General features: G+C 49.6%; 8 protein-coding genes across 8 annotated transcripts; 4 read left to right on the top strand and 4 right to left on the bottom strand.

The window, feature by feature from the left end:
- Window positions 1–1,384: 1,384 nt before the first annotated feature.
- On the top strand, window positions 1,385–3,461 carry K444DRAFT_524513 (uncharacterized protein; the record flags this gene model as incomplete). The annotated part of the gene is made up of 3 exons (XM_024874358.1): window positions 1,385–1,628; window positions 1,684–2,839; window positions 2,888–3,461. 3 exons carry the CDS (start codon window positions 1,385–1,387, stop codon window positions 3,459–3,461), a joined length of 1,974 nt encoding a protein of 657 aa, XP_024739579.1.
- A 776-nt stretch (window positions 3,462–4,237) lies between these two features.
- Window positions 4,238–4,996, bottom strand: K444DRAFT_523942 (ribonuclease-like protein P complex subunit Pop4; the record flags this gene model as incomplete). The annotated part of the gene is made up of 2 exons (XM_024874326.1): window positions 4,238–4,342; window positions 4,388–4,996. 2 exons carry the CDS (start codon window positions 4,994–4,996, stop codon window positions 4,238–4,240), a joined length of 714 nt encoding a protein of 237 aa, XP_024739578.1.
- Window positions 4,997–5,153: 157 nt separating this feature from the next.
- K444DRAFT_347374 (acyltransferase-domain-containing protein) lies at window positions 5,154–7,978 on the top strand. The gene is made up of 5 exons (XM_024872077.1): window positions 5,154–5,427; window positions 5,484–5,860; window positions 5,911–6,129; window positions 6,176–7,422; window positions 7,472–7,978. The coding sequence occupies exons 1-5, from the start codon at window positions 5,252–5,254 to the stop codon at window positions 7,904–7,906; spliced, it is 2,454 nt and encodes an 817-aa protein (XP_024739577.1). The 5' UTR covers window positions 5,154–5,251; the 3' UTR covers window positions 7,907–7,978.
- Window positions 7,979–8,057: 79 nt separating this feature from the next.
- Window positions 8,058–9,088, bottom strand: K444DRAFT_641914 (HAD-like protein; the record flags this gene model as incomplete). The annotated part of the gene is made up of 2 exons (XM_024884680.1): window positions 8,058–8,862; window positions 9,072–9,088. The coding sequence occupies 2 exons, from the start codon at window positions 9,086–9,088 to the stop codon at window positions 8,058–8,060; spliced, it is 822 nt and encodes a 273-aa protein (XP_024739576.1).
- Window positions 9,087–10,299, top strand: K444DRAFT_585937 (uncharacterized protein; the record flags this gene model as incomplete). The annotated part of the gene is made up of 4 exons (XM_024877953.1): window positions 9,087–9,191; window positions 9,239–9,698; window positions 9,744–9,883; window positions 9,933–10,299. 4 exons carry the CDS (start codon window positions 9,087–9,089, stop codon window positions 10,050–10,052), a joined length of 825 nt encoding a protein of 274 aa, XP_024739575.1. The 3' UTR covers window positions 10,053–10,299.
- A 1,644-nt stretch (window positions 10,300–11,943) lies between these two features.
- Window positions 11,944–12,853, top strand: K444DRAFT_347362 (uncharacterized protein). The gene is made up of 2 exons (XM_024872076.1): window positions 11,944–12,601; window positions 12,654–12,853. Exon 1 carries the CDS (start codon window positions 12,080–12,082, stop codon window positions 12,560–12,562), a length of 483 nt encoding a protein of 160 aa, XP_024739574.1. The 5' UTR covers window positions 11,944–12,079; the 3' UTR covers window positions 12,563–12,601; window positions 12,654–12,853.
- On the bottom strand, window positions 12,715–13,979 carry K444DRAFT_523945 (XAP5-domain-containing protein; the record flags this gene model as incomplete). Its single annotated transcript, XM_024874327.1, has 3 exons — window positions 12,715–13,080; window positions 13,131–13,670; window positions 13,764–13,979. 3 exons carry the CDS (start codon window positions 13,977–13,979, stop codon window positions 12,715–12,717), a joined length of 1,122 nt encoding a protein of 373 aa, XP_024739573.1.
- Window positions 13,980–15,057: 1,078 nt separating this feature from the next.
- Window positions 15,058–16,317, bottom strand: K444DRAFT_717491 (uncharacterized protein; the record flags this gene model as incomplete). The annotated part of the gene is made up of 1 exon (XM_024888407.1): window positions 15,058–16,317. One exon carries the CDS (start codon window positions 16,315–16,317, stop codon window positions 15,058–15,060), a length of 1,260 nt encoding a protein of 419 aa, XP_024739572.1.
- Between the last annotated feature and the right edge of the window lie 1,793 nt (window positions 16,318–18,110).

Here is an 18,110-nt window from a genome sequence, read left to right as displayed (position 1 = left end):
GGGTGACATCGACACCCAGTCCATACAGTACTCTACCGCGACAGAGTCTGATGTGCAGCTGCGCTCCGTGCCGGTAGTGGAGAGTGCTGGGAGACTGATCGGACCGGATGTCATATCATATCCCATCCCTGGGCCGCCAGATCTGATCCATCCTCTTCCAGGCCCGTCGGGGGAGCGAGCTGCTGCAAAGACTGGGGATAGATTAATTGATCTGGACGGCGGCGGGCCAGTTAGGGGAGCAGTTCCGTCAGAGGCGTAAAGCCCTTTGCAAGGTTGGCACTGCAGACGCGGGACAGGATCCAGAGCCCTTGTTCCCCTGATGAACCGAGGGGCGGCCTCTGCAAGAAATCCTAGGAATAATGCCAGGAAGAGAACATCATCCCTCCCGCTGATCAAGGGTTGAGGTGCTGGCAGCGGAACTGATCCTGTATTTGCATGTCGAGATTCGAGAGTCGAGACTCTCTCCTTCTTTGCAAACAATCCCTCTCCTCCTTGCAAACATCTCCTCTCCTCTCCTCTCCTCTCCTCTCCTCCCAAAGCTGCATCGCTAACGCCATCACTGGCGACCTGGCTTGTGAACTGAAGAGCTCATCTTTACGGTTCCGGAAGAGATTTGCTTTGCATGATTGCATTGGATGCTGTGTTCCACGGCAGTCGAACGTGCCTCCGCATCGCTGCGCTAGACCAGCCACCACTGCCACAGGCAATCCAAGCCGAACAGAGCGCCCGCCATATTCAACTCGGCACGAGCCCAGGGAGGACCTGTTGATCTTCGTCACTGCTTCAACGGCGGGCTCGACCTCTGCTCACGTCTGAATGCACACAACCACCAATTTGCGATCCAGAATACGCTGTGCTCCTCACATTCTTTCCCGCCTATAACAAAACAATTGCCCCGAGTCCCTCGTTCTTGGCCGCAGCAAGTTTCAGTCCTTTCGAGTCCCATCCTCGTAGCGTTCGGATCGCCCACCCTCCGCAGCCTGCTCCTCCAGAGCCAAGGTCGAATTGTGCCTTTCCTCGATTTTTCTGCTATTGTCCCTGCTCGCAGGCTTCATCGTGTTGACGCTCGAGGCTTGCATGCAAATGTCATTGGGAAGCCAAACCATTCTCCCAGGACACCACTGCGAGCAATCGCAGAGTCTTCACCGTGGCGGCGTACGATAACCAAAGCTACCTCGCACCTGGATTTGATCTGGACTATCCATACCAGTCGCCGCCGTTGTACTCGGCGTCGACTGCCTCGGATCTCACACTAGTGGGCGAGCAGCAACAATTCAACCCCTCGAACTATCACGTCAGCGATATCAGTCCCCCACCAGCCAAGAGACAGCGAATTGCTGCCCCAGCCAAGCCTATAAAGCAGATACCAAAGAATCCTACGCAGATGCCGGCCACAGAGGGTGCACCTGATGCTGCAGATGGAGCTGCTGCTGCGGCAAGCAAGCCGAAACGCGTACGGACTGGCTGTTTGACTTGCAGAGAACGCCACTTGAAGTGTGATGAAGGTCTGCCAAACTGCCAAAATTGTCGAAAGTCAAGTCGAGTTTGTAAGAGGGGCGTACGTCTGAACTTTATTGATACGACTGTTAAGAACCCGCCAATAATTCCACCGACAGCAGACTGGAACGGTAGAGAAGCATACATTGTTCCAAATCCTTCACCTCTGTACTAACTTTATTGTAGTAAATTTTCAAGATGAGTCTCGAGAGATTGCGTCCGAATATCGAGGCGGCCTGCAGCGGTATGCCCACCTCGACCAGATTATAACACCCCCTCGAGAGACCCCGTTAGAATTCGCCGTACGGCCCATGGCCCACGATCCACTCATGCCTGAAAATAGCAACTCGTTGCCTCCTATACAATCCAGCGGGCCATACTCAGATCACGGAATGGGAGCCAAGAGCGAACACCTCCATTCAAGACAAGACGGTCGTCACCATTCGCACACTGGTAGTGATGGATCCTTCCTAACCGCACCTCCTACGTCTTATAGCAACCCCGAACAAGCCCTGGCTCTACCCCCAACTCCACCGAGCGAGAGACCCCAATACCTGACGTCTGCTGAAGAAGTCTTGTTTATGCAAGTTTTTGTGGAAGAAGTGGGATTGTGGATGGACAGTATGGATCCTCACAAGCATTTCTCCAGGTTGCTACCATTCCACTCTCTGCATGAGCCAATGCTGCTCAACGCCTTCCTGGCCTGTGGAGCTCGTCACTTGACACTAGTCAACCCGATGTATCACGAGGACAAAGCGTTGTATTACTACGATACGGCAACCACCCAATTGTTACGCTCGCTACAAAATCCCGACCGAGACACTGTTGTTTGTGCGACCACGGCGGTCATTCTCAACGTGTACGAGATTATGTCAGAGAGAGCAATGCAACGTATGAATCACATTGCAGGTGCTCGGGCTTTGATCAAAGAGTGCGGCTGGAATGCGAAGAGTACAGGAATAGGGGCTGCTTGCTTTTGGTTGAATGTTGGGATGGAGCTGTTGAGCTGTCTCCATTTCAATTGGCAAGTTGCATGGGATCCTGACCAGTGGGGACTTGATATGGACTTCCACCAAGAGTCGGAAACTGGGAAAGAGGAGTTATGGGTTTATCGAATCCTGTATATTGTGGGAAAGATTGCCAATTTCCGGGCTTCGATTCCACGATTCCAGGAGGCTTCTCCCCACGACGAACAGATTCGGCTTCAATCCAGGTTCCAGGAGTGGCAGAGATTGAAAAACTTGTGTGACAGCTGGAATGACAGGATTCCGAGGACTATGCATCCACTAGGGTATCTGCATCCTTCTCAGACTAGCTCGAAGTCCGCCTTCCCAGAAGTTTGGTGAGTAGATTCGGTCTCTTTGTGACGCAAACGTGCTAATGAAACCAGGCTCATAAAACGTGCCACAATTACTGGCCGGCTGTTTTATCATACTTCGATGTGTCTCCTGGCACAGATTCACCCTCTTTTGTCCAAGGATAGTGAAGAGTTGAGCAGCATGTACTTGCACCATGCTCATATGGTTTGTGGAATCACCGCACATGTCAAGGATCGAGGAGTCGCCAGCGTTGCGATTCGATCTCTGGCAATCGCTGGAGATGGCCTTGTCGACCGACGGGAGCAGGAAGAGATTCTGGAGATTTTCAATAAGATCCAGAAGGAAACAGGTTGGAGGATTGCAGCCCTGACGAAGGAGCTGAAGTCGAAATGGCGCTGGGCAGATGATGTTCAACCCCAGAGGATGGCTCCGCAGAATTCCCTCGCCCAGTTCTTCCCGACGACAACCCAAGCGCCTGCTACGAATCTTCCTCCGGCGCCACCTCAGCCTCGGACCGTTCCTAGCGGCATTTTGAATCCGATCCTGTCCAAGGCCGATTTTTCACTGCCAAATCACCCGTATCAGAGCCATTATCAGCCGCCAAACCAGCAACATCATCACTCTAGCCACATTAACTTCATGTGATCTTGCTGGAAGTGCCGATGATCTTGGTTTGGGTGGTGCTACTTTGATGGATTTTGCTAGTATGCAAAACAATGACGAGATATGGACTTCATTACAAATTCGAAATATGGGTGGAGATTTACAACGATATGGAGTTACTGTTTTACGGGAGGCACTTTAACGACTAAACGATTTTAGGGTTTTATTGGTATGCATGCAAGCATGGTGTTGGGGCCACATTTTATGACATTCTGTGCAATTGTAGAGTCTTCAGGCTGGTACGAAGAAGCTATGCTTACTATTAGGTAGCGCTTAGCACAGCTACACAAACCAATAATGTATTGTCTATGAAACAACCTTATTGACCTTGGCTAAACTTGAAAGTCTGTTCGAAGAAGCAAGTAGAGGTTTCTAAAGCTGAGATGTGATGGGAGGGCGTTGCGGTGGCGGAGTAGCTTGAGACAAACGCCACCAATCACACCAAGGTGCTTGTCGTAGCAAAAGAAACATCTGGGAGTTACCCCATTGGTTGACAAGCAGCCAGGCGAGGTTGTTTTGACCTAGTCTTCCAGGTCCCGAGTCACAGATATTACTTTCCCCACCCGGCTTTCAGACCTGGCTTTTCGTATTCGTCTTCGGAATGGGAACTTCTTGTAATAAGGTTAGAATTAAACTTCTGTCACAATGCTTCTCTCCTTACCAGCTCGAAATTTTCTTTGTAACAGATAGCACGAGCTTCTCCCAAGCCTCGGGGTGATATAGCATCCTGGTTTTCGTTCTCTTCCTAACTCGAACACTCAAAGATCTGGCAAGAAGTGCGGCTTGAACTTCTTGTTCGCCCTATCCGCCGCCCGATGCTGGAATTGGTCGCCATGTAACTCGAACACCAAATCCTTGGGTTTCTTTTCCCCATCGGTCTTCAACTCTGTCTCTTTTCTCTCCTCCACACCATCCGTCGTCTTTCCCGGAAAAGGGACCCTAAACCTGAAGATCGTATGCTCTTTCGGCAGAACTTTGACAACATCTTTCTTGGTGACAACCTCAAATGCAAATCTCGAGTCCTTGACCACAATCCCCTTCACACCCACCCTGGACACACACCTACTCCTCACAACCTCGAACTCCGCACCATGGAAATCCGCAGAGCACAACTTCGCCGCCTCTGTATTCGAGACCATCCCCCCTTCCTGGCTCAACCCTAAAACCTCCTGTATATACCCAATCCACATCCGATTCAACGGCTCATAGATCTCGTATTTCTGCTCTGACTTTGGAATATCATAGAGCATTAGCGCGCGCTTCTGTCGTGCGGAGAGAGGAGCAGGTTTGTTCTTCTTCTTGAGCTTTTGGAGCTTGAGGTGTCGTGCCTGGCGTCGAGCTTGTTGTGCGGTGTCGGGCTCGGTGGGCTTGAGGTGGAGGGGTCGTTTGCGGATTTTCTCGTGGTAGATGCGCCCTGCTGTCTCCGGGGAATGCGCTCTTGAAAGTAGGGATAGGACAAGATTGTCTTTTTTAGAGACAATATCCGCCTGGGTTTTACGTGAGGGTGTCGTGGCCATTTTGGAGAGCTTGGAGCTCGTATGGTGGGGTTGAAAAGAGATTGAGGGAGGTTGTCACATGGAAAATAAGCTTTCCGACTAGCCCCCCAATGTGGGAATGCCGAAGGCTTCCCCCTGTAAACCACACCCCCGGATTCCTGCTTGCTCAACATGAAAACGAAAACAGCCCATCTTCCCGACTGCGGCCATGATTTTGTTATGAGGCTTATTTGTCCGTCTGTTCGTGCTACACAACACAATTGAAAATCTGCAGACATGGCTGATCCGCGGGACTCGTCGCCGCGTACCTCGGCGCCGGATTTAGAGATCCTGGGGGATCAGGTTACGCTTCACCCGAGTGGATATGTTGAGCCTCCGGCAAGGACGCAGGATGGCGACAAGGAGAGGAACCTGGTGGAGCATATGGCGAGGTTCAGGTCGAGTCCTTTGGAGTATGTTCCGTCGAGTGAAACTTGTAGGTTGAGAACGTGACGCTAACCCCGCACAGGTTTCTGAGAGAGGTATCACTCCACGTCTCTGGCACAGGATGGCGGGCCTACGACCATTTTATCGGACAACCGATCTTCTATTCTGGATTCTCGGAGAATATGACGGCGGCGGTGCTCTCTACACCTATCCTGCAGAAACGAATCACTGAATTGGCGGAGAAGAGGATTGCTGTGGAGGAGAAGGATGGACTGTTGAATAAGGATGATCCTTCGTATGCTGCTAAGCGGTACCAGAGGAAGACGGTTATTGAGCAGAGTCTTAATGAGTTGTGTGAAAAGTTGACGGGGGATATGATTTGCAAGATGGAGAGCAAGCCGTTTATCCGGAGTGCGTACTATTTATGTACGCAGCTCTTGACCAGGGCATATCACCAAGGTATATTCTCCGATATTTAATGTTCTCGTGAAGGTATTAATGTGTTGCAGGCATTCATGTGTCCAGTGAAGAAGTTCTGCGACTACGAACGGTGGCGGAGAAGGCAGAGAAGAACAAGCAAAGCATAATCTTCTTGCCTTGCCATCGTTCACACGTAGACTACGTTTCGTTGCAAATAATCTGCTATAGGCTAGGTCTAGCGCTGCCTACGGTCGTGGCAGGAGATAATCTTAATTTCCCGGTCGTAGGAAGCTTCTTACAGCACGCTGGTAAGTTCTTCTCTTTTTATTTCTACGCATGGCGTTAATTCTTCAGGCGCTATGTGGATTCGTCGCAGCTTCGGTGATGACATTCTTTATACCACGCTTGTACAATCCTACATCGACACACTCTTGCAGGGTGGCTTCAATTTCGAGTGTTTCATTGAAGGAGGACGATCGAGAACAGGGAAACTCCTCCCTCCAAAATTCGGAATCCTAAGCTTCATTCTGGACAGCATACTGTCTGGAAGAGTCGAAGACACAATCATCTGCCCTGTCAGCACCCAATATGACAAAGTCATTGAGACGGAAGGCTACGTTGGCGAATTGCTCGGGGTCCCGAAAAAGAAAGAGAATTTGGCCGACTTCTTGTCTGCATCCTCGGTTCTGTCTTTGAAACTTGGCCGAGTGGATGTGAGATTCCATGAACCTTGGAGTTTGCGGCAATTCATTCAAGACCAACAAGCTAGAACAGGAATACCGAAGAGTATCGACATGAAGAGTGTTAATGATCCAGCTACGAGGCAAAAGTTGCTGCGCACTCTTGGGTACAAAATGCTCTCTGATATCAATGCGGTATCCGTCGTTATGCCCACTGCTCTGATTGGAACTGTTCTTTTGACTTTGAGAGGCAGAGGTGTCGGAAAAGCGGAGCTGGTACGGCGAGTTGAATGGCTGAGCGATCGTGTCAGATCAAAAGGTGGCCGAGTTGCTCATTTTGGAAATGCACCGACTTCAGTAGTCATCGAACGTGGCCTCGATGTTCTCGGCAAAGATCTTGTCGGACTCGTCGAAGGTCTACCAGAGCCTACCTATTATGCAGTTGACCGGTTTCAGCTGTCATTCTACCGCAATATGACGATACATCTGTTTATTTCGGAGGCGTTGGTCAGTGCAAGCATGTACCTGAGGGTCAAGCGCGGAGGTGGGCCTGACAACCAAAGAATCTCATATGAGGAGCTCCGCGAACAAGTTCTATTTCTATCTCAACTGTTCCGAGGGGAATTTATATATCCAACCGAAGGGCTCGCGGCCAATCTGGACAATACTCTTAAAGGTCTCGAGGCAGACAAGGTCATCGAGTTGACTCGAGACAACGAAGGCAAGGTCACAGGAGTAGGACTCGCGGAGGAAGAACGAGTTGCAGGTCGCGAGAATTATGACTTCTACTGCTTCCTGATATGGCCATTCATTGAAGCCAGTTGGCTTGGTGCAGTATCACTGATGGGATTTTCACCACCATTAGCTTATAAGGGAGACGGGTGGCTGGACTCCGCGAAGTGTCAAAGCAGTTCCCAGTTGGTAAGTGTTCGTTCGACATCCTAAATTTAAAAGTGTCTAATCCTTGTAGCTCGGCAAAACTCTGTACCATCAGGGCGATTTATCGTATTTCGAAGCAGTCAACAAAGAAACACTTAAGAATGCATGGGCAAGATTTGAAGACGAGGGGATCGTTGTGGTGGCCAAGAGCAGAAACGCAAAGATCCTACCTCGAGCTAAATTAGCACCGGATTGGACGCCTCAGCGCAACCCGCAAAGTGGAGCCATCGTGCCCGAGGGTAAATTATGGGATTTCATTGAGAGGATAGCACAATCTCGGAGAGAAGGAAAGAATAGAAGAGATGGCGCTACAGTCTCAACTAGAGTTTTACGGCATACCGAGACAATTGCGCAGAATCTTTTCATGAATACAACGGGGGAGACAAATATGTCTGAAGAGGACAAGCTTCTGTTGAAAAAGAAGCAGAAAAGGAGACAAGCGTTGAAAGCAAGGGCGCATTTGTGAATATGTATTATACCAGAGCATTTGTACACGGATTTGTGAGATAAGAGAGAGCAATCTGTACCACATCATGAATCAAAAATGCCTCGATGAGATTAAGGTGCTGATTACTCTATAGGGGTTATAGTCTAAGGCCTATTATATGTCGACCGTTCTATTCAACCACCATACCATACTTCTCATATGGAAAATCTTCTAGACTCTGCATATAATCTGCCCACCCATCGTCAATCTCTCCTAGCTGATGCATATCTTCAGGCCCTCCCTCTCCCGTCCTGCCTGCCAGCACCTCTCCCTGCCTTCCATCGTACTCTTTATGCAATTCCGGATGTGGGACCCATGCAACTCTCATACCAGCTCTCCGTCCAGCTTCCACCCCCGGAACACTGTCCTCAAATACCAAACACTCTTCAGGCGTGATTTCCTCCTCTCCGGGCTCCAAACTTGCGTTGATGGTCTGCAGAGCAATCAAGTAAATATCCGGCGCCGGCTTTCCCTTTCCTTTAGGTACCCTCTCATCATCCCCAAGCACTCTCCTATGCCCCTCAAAGACACAGAACAACTCCTCCAAATGCGCGGTCTTTAGCTTAAAGTTCGTAGCAGTGCTACTAGTAGCCAACGCAATGTGGACCTTCTCCCCCTTCCCAGTTCTCGCTACAGTCAAGTCCCCCAGCAATTTCTCAACTCCAGGAAGCGGTTTGCATGTGGGGAAGTGCTCCTTTTGCAGAGAGATGAGTTCGGATTGGTATTGCTCGAAGGAGATAGGAAGCTGTGCCCATTCCCAGAGGATGGCGCCTGAGGTGGGGCCGGGACGGCCTTGCAATTGTGCTTTGATGGACCAGGGGAGAGTGCCGCGTCCGTATTTTGCGAGGATAGCGTTCGTACAGATGGTATATTTGTCTTCAGAGTCCAGGAGGAGACCGTCCATGTCGAAGAGACATGCCCGGACTGGGGGGAAGCTGAGGCATTTGTTAACTGATTACTGGATGCGAAAACGGCCGGACTTACTCTGTCCTGCGCAAGGACATCTTTGTAACTTGCAGCCTTGCAGGAGGTGAGGCGTGAGAAGCGAGGGGTAGAAAGAGAACCTGGAGTCGTACAAAATCCTTTTGCGAGGGGTCCAGCGGATTCATTCCGCGCCAACGTTCCCAGTGCTGGCGAACGTCACTCTGCCAAATACATCATGACGACGAGGACAGAGAGATTCCAGCGCAAGCCGAAGGGGAAGCAAGATGAGGTCCCAGAGGAACCGGAGGAGGTGATCAGATTTCCTCCAGAGAAGGAAGCGGTGCGTCATCCGTATCCTGCCTTTGCACCGAGCTTACAAGTTTGCAGTCCCTCCTTCAAGAGTCAAACGCGCAGAAGGCAACAGCAAACGAGCTGTTTGCCAAGGCTTCATTTCAAGATGCCATAGAAACGTACGATAAAGCTTTGTCGACGTGTCCGAATTACCTGGATTACGAGATTGCGGTGCTGAGGAGCAATATTGCGGCATGTCATTTGAAGCTTGAGGATTGGAAGGAGGCGGTCAAGGCAGCTACTGCGGCACTGGATGGCTTGGACAAGCTACAAGGGAGGACGGCAAAGATGAAGGAGGTAGATGAAGAGGGGTTGAAGGCTGTAGAGGAGGTGGATGAGGAGATCATTTCTGACGGGGCTACGAAAGCTGAGGATACTTCGGACATGGGCAAACGAGAAGCTGATATTGAGAGGATACGATGCAAAGCTCTGATGAGGAGAGCAAGGGCGAGGAGTGAGCTGGGCGGGTGGTCAAGCTTGCAAGCTGCTGAAGAAGGTAACGCTGCTGGGCGCTGTTGGTCGACCAGGCTGACTGTTATAGATTACAAGACTCTCTCTCGGATGCCAAATTTGCCGTCGGGAGATAGAAAGATTGTTCAGCAGCAGTTGGGCCAACTCCCGCCAAGAACGAAGGCAGCCCAGGAGAAGGAGATGGGCGATATGATGGGCAAGTTGAAGGAGGTAAGTAGTGGGAATTCCGTCATGATGGCCGAAGACTGACACTTAATAGCTTGGTAATGGTATTCTAAAGCCTTTTGGCCTGTCTACAGATAATTTCCAGATGGTCAAGGACGAAAAGACGGGAGGGTACAGCATGAACTTCAACCAAGGAGGCGGAGGGAGCAAATGAAACCCCGGTTGCCATCTCATCATTCTCAATGCTCACGAAGATCAATCGACAGGAACCTTCAACACAGTTATCGGGTTCTGAGTAGTGATCGCTTGACAGACTGCTCCTTTCTCGAGCATCGTCGGGCTGGTTTCTCCTGCCTGCATTGCAACGTCCTTTCCCCAACTTGCGCAGTTGCGACTTCCTTCTTTCGGACCCCCGCACAATTCAAATTGAATTAATTCCCAACACGTTCTTTTCCCTTATTTTCCCTTTCACTTCATCCACCTTGACTTACATTCTCACAAAACTCTTCTTCTCAACCACTCATCGGACAGACATCACCTCTCCACCCCTAGTCACCATCGGCTTCGCATAGTCTCGAGCTCATAAACACCAACTTCACTCCCTACACCTCAATCTTCTCAATCTTCTGTGGCATGCACACACTCTTTGAGTGGTCTCTTCTCCGCAAGGAGGTTTTGCTGTCCACATAAAGAAGTGTCGAATGAGCGAGCTCTGGTTTGTTATGAACACCTGGCTAGTATTGAATACTCGCAGCACTCCGAAAGATACAGGGCCGACAGGATGTGACGTGCGAGAAACTGTTCTGCAACTGCTCTGAGTGTGTCTGGCATTTCGGAGGCACTTTCCTAGTCTTTTCAGGAACATTTATTTTCTTTGTCCAGGACCGTCGTTCAACAGCACAATGGTCCATATCCAATCTCCTACCGTGGTACTCCCCAAAGTTTGATCTCAATCCCAATCCATCTTCCCACTTCTATTCTAATGTCAACCACACACTCAGTTTAGGTCATGTCCCACAACTCTTCGAACACTCAATCTCAGCCCAAATTTTCAACCCCTATTCAGACTTCCTTGACGCAACTCGGTATCTCACATCTCCTCGGGTTTATACCTCCGTCCCAACTCGATATCCCAAAGATGCTGGAACATCGACCGCGATCTCATCTCAATGTGCCTCCTTTCCACTTTTCCGTCGACTTCAAGCTTCAGACTATTGGTCAGGCTTCTGCTGCTCAACGCCGAAGATACCCGGCGTATGGCCTACCGATTGCACATCATCTTCCTTCGCAAGAATCTGTCTACGTCAGATCTCTCGTCGAAGAGTGCCACCTTGTTTTCCACTTCCCCCATTGTAATCACGTGACAAGCCCTTGTTTGCAAGTCGCCTTTCGTTGAAGCAGTTAGATCTCCTCGGCCACCAATACCCCCCACATGCTAAACATTCGATAGATTTCTCGCCTCGACTTCGGAGCGGGATCGTCAAAAAGGAGGGGCAATCACCCCGCGCTAAGCGACAGCCATCGGCCAATCCTTGACCACGAGGCCAACACGCTACTCAAGATGCCTCATCCATTTATCAACGTGTTCAAAGACGAGACACAACGGACAATCACAGTCTCAATTAGTCAGACCTTTTGCTAAGTATCCATCGGTCATGCCAGCCAATGAGTGCCTCTCAATTGCCACACACGAACCCACGATAGCCGCCAATCCGCAACTGACTGGGGCAGTGTTACCTCGTGATGTACAATCTCACCCCGCCACGGGCGCTTCAACGCTTTCTTCCCCACACGTGTTACGGACCAAGAACGGATAGGAACGGAACCAAATTAGATGCCGTCTTTAGAGTACCAATCTTCTCCCCTGTGATAGGATGTCGGGATATTGTAGGAAATGCACGGATTACCCATTCGGGCCTTTCGACACTGATATATAAGAACGACCCCCACTACCCCGCAACAGGCTGAATATTCACAGTGGGAGGTCTTTAACAGATTTCTTGCGATCATCCTTTCTGTGTCGATTATTTAAGTGTGGGCGAGTACCTTTCAATTGCCAATCCGGCTGCCTTGTTCTTGCAAATCGGGTTAGCTGGTACCATATTTCGTTCTCGACTGGCAGGACCCTTATAAATCCGCTTGCCCACCACACTGTCCCACCTTCAATTACAACAGCGCACAAGTTTTCCACGGCACTTCAACAGTGAACAGTCAAGGCCTCAGCAATCAGCCTTCCAACAAATGACAATCGACAATCTACTACCAAAATCCAAAATGGCAGTCCTCGCGGCATCCACGAATCCAACGACGGTTCTCACAACTCAAAACACAAAAACTCTCCTTGCCCTCCTCTCGCCAGCGTTCGCAAACTCGCTGTACCTCGCAACAATCCTCCAACGACTCCTGAGCACCACAACACTATTCCTGCTCTTCAGAAGCTACCTGCTCTCAATTTTCCTCCTACAGCAGTCATACCACGCCTCCCAAATCCTTCTTATTCAGAGTCTGTATGCCTCGTCAATCGCATGTCAGAATGCCTACTGGGCTTCGAAAAAGGGAACGAGACTATTGTGGAGGAGTACGGAGGGAATGAGGAAGAAATTGTTCATGGAATTCATGATATTCGTACTTGGGGGAGGAAATCAACTTATTTTGGTATTATTCTGGCCTGGGTGGATCATAGTTGGTGGGGGAATCTGGGGAGTTTGGAGTCTCTGTGGTTGAAGAATGTCTGAAAAAGAAATAAAGAGTCAAACAAACACGGTATGCTCTAATCCTCCTGATTTTTGGGGGTATCTAGCTAATGGCCTCCTAGAACCATTCGATCTATCGGAAAACAAGGTCTATACCGTCTAGAAGGGATTGCGCCAACAACTCTATGAGAAGAAAAAGGCGTTCCCCCCAAGATCCCTCTTTACTTCCATCTGGTAGTCCTTCTCTGGATCGAATTCTTGCCAAACGCTAGCGGGGAAGATATGCTTGTTTCGTTCGTACCATCGGCGATCAACGACTTTCGTAAACGTTGGATCATCGTTCAGGCCTTCCAAGTCTGGTTTGGGATCATCATCGGTAACTTTTGGTTTTGCGGATGGAACAGATAGAGGGTTGTAGTTGTCAAGATTTCCTGGTTCTGATATACCTGGAGCGGTAGAAGTAGCAGGGGGTTTCGAAGCATAATCAAAGAGAATGCGGTTGTTGGGACCGAGGGTGTGGTTTATGATGAAGTAGTAGAAGTCGTAATGCTGCAAGGATATTAGCATGAGATCAAACGCCGGAATGAATAGGAACTCACATGAGGTATAATGAGACTCCCTCTAACCATCATCAAATCGTCCACTCCAATTCGAGCCCACTCCCTCCTGCTGTTGGCCTTCTCACCCACTCCCAAATCCGCGCCAACTTTTCGACTCCTATCCAAGAACACCCAGATGAAATCCCCCTTCTTCACTCTGCACACTCCACCCGGTATATTCGTGCCATCGTAGAACACAAACGGGATACTGATCTCCGTCGCCTTAACCGCCTCCTGCAGCACCATAAACTCCTTCCGCAAACTCTCCCTCGTCTGCGCCTCCCTTAGCAGCGCCGACTTCGTCAACGCCTTCGGCACAACGCCCACACCAGCATTGACCCCCATCTTCTTCTTTCCAGCGCCAGCTCCTCCTTCGACAGGCGTCGTTCCTCGCGGCGAAGCGCTGCTCGATTTCGTTGGCTGAGGAGAAGCGCCGCCATCTTCTTCCTCATCACCAACTCCAAACGATAGCTTCGGTGTCCCGACCATGCGCTTCTTCTTCTTCACCACATTGGGTTCCGTGGGTGTAGACGCACTGTGCTAGGGCCATTAGTCCTGTCTCTCTCCCCCATTCCCCTCCCCCTGCCTTCCATATAGAGTAGAATGTAGAACTCACCCGTCAGTAGGTGTCACCGTGCCTGGTGTGCCACGACCGCTTCCTCCCCCACCATTGAGCAATTCTTGAGCATCGCGTTCTTTGGCTTCGAGTGCCTCGGCGCGTCGTTTGCGGAAGTCCGAGAGGGCTACGAGCCCGACCGTTTGTGTGCTGAGCAGGTCTTCGGCGGTTTTTGCTTGGGGTGTGAAGCGTGGGTTGGGTGTTGAGGCGCCGGACGGCGGTCTGGAGGCCATGGTTGATTGAGGGTCGGCTGCGCGTGTGCGGAGGGGAGGGGAGGTCGAGGGTTTTGGAGGTTGTGGTCGAGGCTGGGGGAGAAATGAAGAAAAGTGGCGTACCAAGAAGTGGCTGGACAGGGATGCCTGGCGGGGTGTGAAGGTGGAGAAAGGGGCTGAAAGGTTGGCGCGTTTTGATTCGATGGGCGAGACGACAGCTCTTCTCCCCCCTGCGATGAAAAACTTGCCCTCAACTCAACAGGTATTATCAAGCTTCAATACGTACACAGCTGAATGCTGAGCTAAAATATCTGAAGATCAGTTGCTTTTCCTTGTGGATGATACAGTGCAAGTGCAGGGAACGTTCGAACCCGAAGACTCCACAACCACGACGGGTACTACTCCCAAGAACACAACACGTATGAGATATGTACAAGACACGAGGACCAACAAAAGTTAAATACAGCTTCGGAGCAATGACTTCTATCCACATAATTTTCGTCGACGTCGCCGTCATCTTTTTGCTGACTTACGCTCCAGGAACCTCCTCAAACCTCCAACATAAACAGGCATGGCGAGTTTCCATCATGGCAGATATCGTACTTTTCCCAGAGCGTCGTTTATCAATATTACCCAGACCTTTGCATTCACGAATCAAAAGTTGCAATGTAATAATGCAGGATTCCTCAGACGTATCCTTTCTTCCCCTTTGCGAGCATCGTGAGTCTTCTCATTTATGCACAGACCTTCAAGCCGAGACCCTTTGCATGTGTAAATCATGGATGGGCATCGTGTAGATGAGCGGAGGCAGAAGAAGGAGGAGTAATCGTAGAGGATCATTAATAAGGGAAAATCTCTTCGTGTGACGCTGTGCGAGCGTTCGAATGAAGCGTCGCTTTTACAGCGTATCGACAGTTGACTCAATCTTGACCCTATGCTCCAGACAGTATAGGTTGACAGCCTGCACCACGAGGAGGTGTTGAGTCGTCGCAAGCCGAAAAACAAAACATACAGTTTCGGTCAACATAAGTTGAGCCGCACTTGCTATGTAGAGAAGATACCTTAGATCTTGAATTTATGAACTCTTTCTAGTCCAATTTTATAGTGTATGATCATAGCCATCCCATATATCGTAGAAAGCGTTCCCATTTGGACCGTCTGCTCCGTATTGGACATCAGACATATCGGAATCCGAAGATGGCCCCCATTGAAAGCCCTCTGGAGGAACCCAATCTTCGTCGAACAACGGCGGATCAAGATTCTGACCTCCTTTCATTGGCCCAATGCTAGGCTGGGCAGGAGCATCTTCAGCCGCCCTACGCCGATGCCTGGAGAGCGGATTGAAGAAGGCCTTACGCTCGCAGAATTTCGCGAAGTGGAAAGCAGGAATATCTTTAGACCATAGATTCTCATCTACCCCACTCAAAGCGTGTCCATCGACTACGCGACGAATTTCTGCCTCATAGTGTTCCTTGGTGATTCGCTCTGACGTAGGAAACTCTTCGTCCTGTGCAGCATAAAGTCCAACAGAATCAATATTGTGTATGACTGATGGAACGTCTTTCAGAAATGCACAACTCCGTTCCTCGTCCCATTTCAAGTCATTATCTTGGGGGCTTAGAATATCTGTAATTCTGGTTGTATTTGTAATGAAGAATATATCCTTGCGGTCACTGGTATGCTTGAGATCATGTAAAGCTCGAATCACCCTAATGCGATCCCTATCCTCTTCATTTTCATGGCAGCAGACCTTCGTTTGCATACTCAAGTCGACTGCGACCCGTTCCATGGCCCAGCACTGCCCGAGAAGATCATTCATCGTCTCTGTGCAACTATTTTGTCCAAAGTAGATGACGTCAACAGGTGGGTTGAAATATATCCTGTCAAAAGAGAGGAGATATATTGGCATCAACTTGTATGCATCGAGTGCCTCTTCTCGGGACTCGCGACAGATGTGTAAGATGACTGGTGGCTCTCGAGAGTGGTGAGATACCATGTATTTACCATCGTCCATAGATGCATCCCCGTCTTCTATGTGAAAGGGGAAGGGATTCCAGGCGCCGCCGGGCTTGGCCTCGATCTCTATGATTCGAGGTTGCAACAGCAGAACTCGCCATATCATCAGGCAGATCTCCGTGGGGAGTCCCCCAAAACCTAATGCTGGGGAGTTGTCCGTAGGAGCCGCCAGAGACGTGGCGTTTTGATCGCCATTGGTCTGTGGAGCCCCAGCGTCGAGGGTAAGACCAGACAAGCCTGCGATCATATCGCCAGATGCTTGATCTTGCAATTGGGACCCATCATCTAAAGATGGGATCTCCTTGGTGTTTGGTTGATTGAATCTTTCTTTTGTAGAATTCATGATTGTGGTTTGAATATTGGAGGTGAAGCTTTTTCGTGAATGGAAGGTGGCTCGCATCGAATCACGTGTCAAGAAGACAAGCATCTTGTGATTTCTGATCATGCTTTTGTATGTAATCTAATTACACGTGGAATCACGTAAGCTCGTTCGAGCCTATTAAAGGCCCCGAACGTACTAGGAATGGAAACGTTACGTCCTTTTTAACCTTTCCAATCACAATCTCGGCTGGGCTAGCGTGTCCCAGTTTGGCCTAGTCTTGCCCCTTTTCTCGCTGGACTGGCGCCCCAACTCCTCCAGCCAATCAATCATATCCTCTCTTCCTCAACACAACTAAAATAGGCTCCTCATTAACCTCAAATACTCAACATCCAGATTGTCCGAAGTATGAAGCGTTGCAGCAAAATTTGGGGTTGAATGAAATTTAGCGAATCTTGCCGAAGAGTCCGCCGTTGAGTTGAAGCCGGCTGCAATCAAATCAGCCTTCTTCTGTCCCGCAACTTGAAGTAACACTAACCGTTGTAGATGCCTTGCCAAGGCGAGTTTTGCTACGTCTGCGGATTGGAGTGGAATACTTGCGGTTGCGATATGTGTTATGAACGCCGCCTCTTGATTCACGAGGTCGTCGATCGCGGTGGTCCGGACGATTTGGCTGCACGACTTCAAGCAGAAGCTGATGGTATCTACTCGGGATCCATTTGATTACGTGGAGACTGCGAGGGTTACGGCGACTACATGCATAGATTCATTTTCGAGTTCCAATTGCCTCCTTGCGATGCCTTGGGAGTTGACCAGCATCTCTCTGGAGACCTTTGGCACGAAACTACCCCCTGAACTTCGTCGAATGGTCTGGAAGCTCGCCCGTCCACCACCTTGGATACTCATGTCTTGAAAGCGAGACTATCCTCTACTCAATTGCGAAAGTCCCGACGCTGCTGCATACTTACCAGGAATCACGTCAAATCGAACAGTGGTATCGACACACGTTCCCGCTGGTTCCCGCATTATTTCTCGAGACCATATTATCCACAAACATGTCTCCCCTACGACGGGTCCCCTTTGCAGAGCTACACTTCGTTAATACGCTAGACTCTCCCGCTACAGGAATGGATGCAGGAAGGGATAACAGGTAGGTCATTGGGCTGAGAAGGATGTCGCGCATGACATGTGCGAACGCTAATACGAAGATCACGGCATAAAGTGACGGGATTACAGGGCATTTGGACCCTTGGCACTCCTCAGGGCACAATTTAGTAGCTTGAGCCCGCTATCCCTTCGTCCGGTGAGACATAGTCCACGCTAGCAAGGGGGGGTTCCGGGACTAAATCAAGGGGGTCCCGCACGGCTTACCTAGCATAATATTATATACCTTTACATACAAATTTATTAGTAATCTATATTATTTGAATGAAATCGGCCCCAGCACTCCCCCTCCTTGTATAGATTTACATTATAAAACACATAATTACCATATGATCTCTTCGCCTAAACCTTCTTATCTACTGCTTTCCCTAAGGCCTTTTGGTACCTTAATTTGTACGAATACTACGTATAAGTAGCCTTAGGGCCCTTCTCCTAATAATATATATGCGGGGTATTAGGATTAAATACCCTCCTTCCTCCCAAGTTCACTTGTAATCGCCGGATCTTTGCTCTTATAGAATACCCTAAAAGCTTATAATAAAGCTCGGTTCTAAATTGCAAGTATATAAGCAAACGCCTATTCCCGTCCATATGCAATTAATATAGCCTATATCTATTTATATAAGTTATTTCAATTAACTAGTAGAATAAGG

This window comes from Hyaloscypha bicolor, assembly GCF_002865645.1.
Source record: "Hyaloscypha bicolor E unplaced genomic scaffold K444scaffold_53, whole genome shotgun sequence".
Lineage (NCBI taxonomy): Eukaryota > Fungi > Ascomycota > Leotiomycetes > Helotiales > Hyaloscyphaceae > Hyaloscypha > Hyaloscypha bicolor.
This window is presented reverse-complemented; position numbering and strand designations above follow the sequence as displayed.

Excerpts from the sequence above, each read along its gene's own strand:
- K444DRAFT_347362 (XM_024872076.1), top strand. The coding sequence starts at position 12,080 with ATGACAATCGACAATCTACTACCAAAATCCAAAATGGCAGTCCTCGCG.
- K444DRAFT_347374 (XM_024872077.1), top strand. The coding sequence starts at position 5,252 with ATGGCTGATCCGCGGGACTCGTCGCCGCGTACCTCGGCGCCGGATTTA. Across the intron at positions 5,428-5,483 it reads TTCAGGTCGAGTCCTTTGGA|GTTTCTGAGAGAGGTATCAC; the intron begins GTATGTTCCGTC and ends AACCCCGCACAG. Across the intron at positions 6,130-6,175 it reads AAGCTTCTTACAGCACGCTG|GCGCTATGTGGATTCGTCGC; the intron begins GTAAGTTCTTCT and ends TTAATTCTTCAG.